This window comes from Amblyomma mixtum, chromosome 5 (assembly GCF_055824585.1).
Source record: "Amblyomma mixtum isolate Tamu chromosome 5, ASM5582458v1, whole genome shotgun sequence".
Classification (NCBI taxonomy): Eukaryota; Metazoa; Arthropoda; class Arachnida; order Ixodida; family Ixodidae; genus Amblyomma; species Amblyomma mixtum.
In genome coordinates, this window is record NC_143016.1 from 12625211 (window position 1) to 12630306 (window position 5096).

Consider the following 5096-nt stretch of genomic DNA (forward strand, 5'->3'; position numbering starts at 1 on the left):
CTTTACAGCACACGAAAAAATTGCGATGCATTCGGGCATCGCTAACATAATCAATAAAAAAATACGTATGAAAGCATGTTCTCTCAAAACTATCAATAATATGCAAATGAACAGGCATACATATTTTAACCCTGTTCATTCTTTTATCTGTAAAAATCTTTGCATTGCAGAAGAGAAGAGAAGAGAAGAAAAGAGAAGCATATAAATTAATCTTAAGGTTAAAATAATTATGTGCAGGGATATACACATATATACACTCGAGCAAACCAGTAGAGCTACTCTAGAGAAAGCAGGACCCGTACATGTAATAACGACTCTCTTACGAAGCAACAGCAACTCAAAAACTCCGAGGTTATAAAAAAACAATATCAAAGAACGATTCTGTTGAAGCTTGGCTAGCGTGTGTTATAGTCACTCCTGTAATGAAACAGGAAATAGTCTCGACCATATGTAACCCAACACAACAGCTCATTTCTTGTGTTTGAGGCCAGCATGTGCATTTAACACCATGCTTCTCTGAATATATTTGCTTCGTAATTGCCAGCGCCATGCTTTTCTTTTTTCGCTCCCCAAAAAATTCGTTCATTTTGGGCTAAAGTTGTGCGAAGATGAGCGCTCGCTAACCAATACAGGCAGCTAGCCTCGCTCTAGATGAGAAGGGAGAATACAGTGGAGCGCATAATGCCCTGGTTGTTCACGTGTTGGCCTAGGCATGGGAATTCATGGTATTGTAATTCTGTACCCGCGCTCTGCAGCGGGACGAGACGTGCACTGCTGTTTCCCCATGCGGGGCTTTATTGCGCAAGCAAAGCCTGCATTAAAAATGGGACCGGGTATGGTTGCTCCGCCTATAGGGCTACAGCACGCATCATTAATAATGCGCTTGCAAGGGTCGCATGCTCGTTCAGAGCCATTCGCTGTAGTCTTGGACTAGGGACTCCCCCCCCACTCACACACATACACACAAGTCTCCCTCTGAAATCTCCCAATAGGCCTTATGCAAAATTGCTGCCATCTATCGGAGAAAAGAAGAACCAGTGAAAATCCGCCATGTTGGAGGATGACTGAAGCTCGTTTCGCCTCTGCCGCTGCCTGTGCTGTCCGGATTTAGGCGTGACCTGCGGTAGATTCCTTACGGCTGTGCTGGCTCGAAAGTCTCATTTCCTGTCACTTAAGCCTTTAAACATGTCTGAATGGTCAGTCGACCTGTCTCTGCTGCCTAAGTTTCCAAGTGACTTCGCTGACACTTATTACGCGTCCAAAACACTTTCCGAACGCCACCGGGTACGGAGCTACAAGTTTTTCACGGAGTCTTACGTCAGTCTGCCGACGCTGAGGACCAAGCAATGTACGAGGCAAGTACAGTTTTCGTTTACGGCTAAAAATGTGCTCATTTAGGTCTAGTTTGAGTCAGTTATTATTACTTTTTGCGAACGGGCGTGCCGCTTGGATGGCTGTTGTGGTAGCGTTTTTTGTATGTTGCGTCGGCGCCGAAGCAAACGATAGTAAACCTCGCGCTCATGTTGGTAGCGCCGAAAAATGTGGCCTCTCAACATGCGACGCTTTTCATTTTCCTTGAAAAGTTCATGCAGCATTTGTTTGTTTGCCCTAGTAGTGCTTAAAGTTGCTTCGTGCGGCGAGCGGCCAGTTCGTAGTGGTGAGCAGCCTTGCGAAGAGCCTCGGAGTGGTGTGCTGCATGATAAATGAAGTGAATCCTTATCGCAGCTGGTTCGTTGAGGGCACTGCGCTTGTGCTTTTATCATTCGTGCAGCTATGCGACCGCGTTTGGGCGCGAGCATTGCCTATGAAAACCTCGTCCCGGTGTACACATTTCGTTTTCTTTCGTTCGGCACTCCACAGCTCGCGCGTTCTAGACAAGGCTTCTCACCACTGTACCTGTTTGCGTCTGCCGTTTTTCGCCAACCTCCTGCATCATGTTCTGTGTTCGCTTTCCCACTTAGTTTGTGAAAACCAAAGCACACGCTTTTATTCTATGCAAAACGTGCAGTTTTCACGAATTTTGAAAAATCTTTTATTGCAACTGGTAAACTGGCCCGCAGTAGCTTGCGAAACGCGTGGCAGAAATTGCGGGGCCACGCTTGCAACCTCCAAGAATTTACTCTAACCATGCCACAGAGAATATTAGCAAAAATGAAGTAGTGATAATTACATGCAGATCATCCTGAACTTAACTATGTGCACCGCTTGCTTCGTTCCAGTGGCACCGAGTCTGCTGTTGCTGTGCGCTGTTTGTGCTACCGAAGCCGTAAGAAGACAGCAGACCCGTACACTGTGCACTTTGGCTTCAGGATGGATTGCCATGTTGAACAGGCCCGATGCAGCTGTCCGGCAGGTGCATCCGGCTACTGCAATCATTTGATGGCAGTACTTTCCTGTATTTTAGCTCTGCAGCGTCTTGGCTACAAGGAGCCACCTGAAGAGTTGTCGCCCACTGAACTGCCTCAGCAGTGGAGGCGGCCCAGGCGAGTAATGGCCCCAGAAGGCATCATGAATGTCAACTGGCGTCAAGTGGGGGAAGGGCGCCCATTGGAGCCACTACAGTGCACAATCAAAGAGTCAGCACCACCTTCCATTTCTGAGGAACAACAAAGAGAAGCAGTAATGAGGCTTTCAGCTAGCCAGAATGAAGCAAACGGCTGTTGGGCAGCCATCTTAGCTGAAGCTGCTTCCGCACGCTGTGTGGAAACTCAGTGTGGGCGCTCCTATGAAGGATCAGCAAAAGCTGTTCAGATGCCTCTGCTGCCATCTGGGTTTGAATGTCTTGTGCCCTGGCATGAACGGTTGCAAGCAAGAGAGAAGCTGGAGCCCGCACCATCCTACAAATTTCTTCCAGAAGAACTAAACTGGTGTCCTCCCTCAGAGTTGGCAAGCTGCGACTGGTTGCAGGTATACAGCTGCTGCCATAATACATCTGTGAAGCTTACTTGAGCTGTGATTAACAGAATGAAGGGACTTGTGATAATGTTTAGTGTCACTTGCTGCATGTGAAATATTTTTTCATAAATATTCATCCAGTGTCTGAGGCTGTCACCAGAGGATGCCTGCACACTCGAGCTCAGCACACGTCAGCAGGCAAGGAGCCCAACATGGAATGCTGCACGGGCTGACCGGCTGACTGCATCGAAGTTCAACACTGTGCTGTGCCGGAAACAAGCCTGGACAGAGCGCGGCATTAGCAACATCATGCGGCCAAAGTGCTTCACCAACAACATTGTAAGGTGAGGTGAACTGTCAAAAGTATCATCATATAGAATGCTATTTACCTGGAATCACTCCCCTAATTTTTTATCATCCCTCAAAATAACTGAAGATGTGCAATGCTAAAAAAAAGCGCTAATTGCTTCAACACACCTTACTGTGTATGAGCTCAGACATATGTTTAACTTACTCCTGTACATGATTTGAAGCCTGAAATGTTTATGCCGCTTAGCTAATGATGTCCTATCGAGATGGCCTTTAGGAAATGTGACACTAAAAGAAAAGATTTGTTACAAACAAATCTTACTGCATTATTTGTTGAAGAAATCAGTTGGTAATTTCAGCAGAGCTTTTTGGACCATTCTTATGCATGGAGACAGCATTTTTATTTTTTGCAGCCTTTTGGCAGACATGCAGAGTCAAGGCAAACTCAGAAAGGTAACTAAAAAAATGATATTAATGTATCATTTTTAAACAAGTGTAAGTACATCATCAGGACCACTGGCTGGAGACAGTTTGATATTGTTAAATCAGCAGGTCTACTCTTTAGTAAGAATAGGAACACGTAGATTAATCGGGTACACACAAATTTTCACTATTTTGGTCATTTTCTAGGTTTGCTTCCTAGCGCTGATTGCATTAGATAACATTTCTAGCCCTTCAAATATATGCAGATATGGGAGCACAAATGAACCACGAGCTGTTCAACGGTACATTCAAGTCATGGAGCATCTCGGCCGGCCTGTTGTTGTCCACACCTGTGGCCTTATGGTGCGCCCCAGTTGCCCGTGGTTGGGTGCAACACCTGACCGTGTCGTATATGATGCCGCAGAAGAACCACCGTTTGGTTTAATAGAAGTGAAGTGCCCATGGAGCATGAAGTCGGCGACCCTGGAAGAAGCACTGACTTCACCGGACTTTTTTGTTGAAGTCTCTGGAGGTATTCCAGAGTTAAAAGTGACTAGCCAGCATTACGCACAAGTTATGGGCCAGATGTTCTGTGCTGGCCTCAAGTGGACACACTTTGTTGTGTACTCTGAAAAGTGGTTAATAATTTGCAAGTTAAAATACTGTGAGTCCACTTGGAGTGTCATGAGGACAAAGCTGGACAATTTTTATTTCACACGTGCTGTACCGTTCCTGTCTGCACTCAAATGTGCGCAGGACGTGGCTGTGTAGAACGCTTTCAGTAAACACTGCTGTAAGAATGAAACAAAGACCATGGACTGGCATAGTTCAGAATGCATGAGTGCCAATATTTGTGCGTTTATTTCCTGTATGGGTTAATGTCGCATGTTTTTGTTATACGAGGGGGTACCCAAAAGAAACCGGACTTATTTTTGTTCGAACTTATTTGTTCACATTTTAAGCACAGACCTTCAATCTCCTTCAAAGTATTCCCCACTTGCAATGATACGCTTGTGGAATCTTTCATTCCATTTTTCAAAACATTGTTTAAATTCATCTTTTGTGATGCTTGCAGTGCCTCCGTCGTTTTTTTATTCACCTCAGCAACATCAGCGAAACGCTTTCCATTCACCTATTTTTTCATTGTAGGAAACAAAGAAAGTAGCACGGGGCAAGGTCGGGAGAGTATGAGGGTTGAGGAATAGGGGTCACGCCATTTTTGGTCCAAAATTGTCGTATAGAGAGGGTTGTGTGAGCAGAGGCATTGCCATGATGGAAAAACCAGTCACTCGACCGCCACAAATCTGGCCGCTTCCACCGCACACTGTTGCCCAATCTTTTCAAGACATCCAAGTAGAAAGCCTGGCTAACTCTCTGACCCTGCGGAACAAATTCTCAATGGACGACTCCTCTCACGTCGAAAAAACAAATCAGCATTGTTTTGAGGTTTGGTTTCACCTGACGAGCTT

General features: G+C 45.6%; 1 protein-coding gene across 1 annotated transcript; it reads left to right on the plus strand.

Moving 5' to 3' along the window:
* The first annotated feature begins 2177 nt into the window (after positions 1-2177).
* Positions 2178-4857, plus strand: LOC149341311 (uncharacterized). Its single transcript, XM_089541953.1, has 3 exons — positions 2178-2907; positions 3037-3239; positions 3894-4857. The coding sequence occupies exons 1-3, from the start codon at positions 2311-2313 to the stop codon at positions 4396-4398; spliced, it is 1305 nt and encodes a 434-aa protein (XP_089398079.1). The 5' UTR covers positions 2178-2310; the 3' UTR covers positions 4399-4857.
* The last annotated feature ends 239 nt before the right edge of the window (positions 4858-5096 follow it).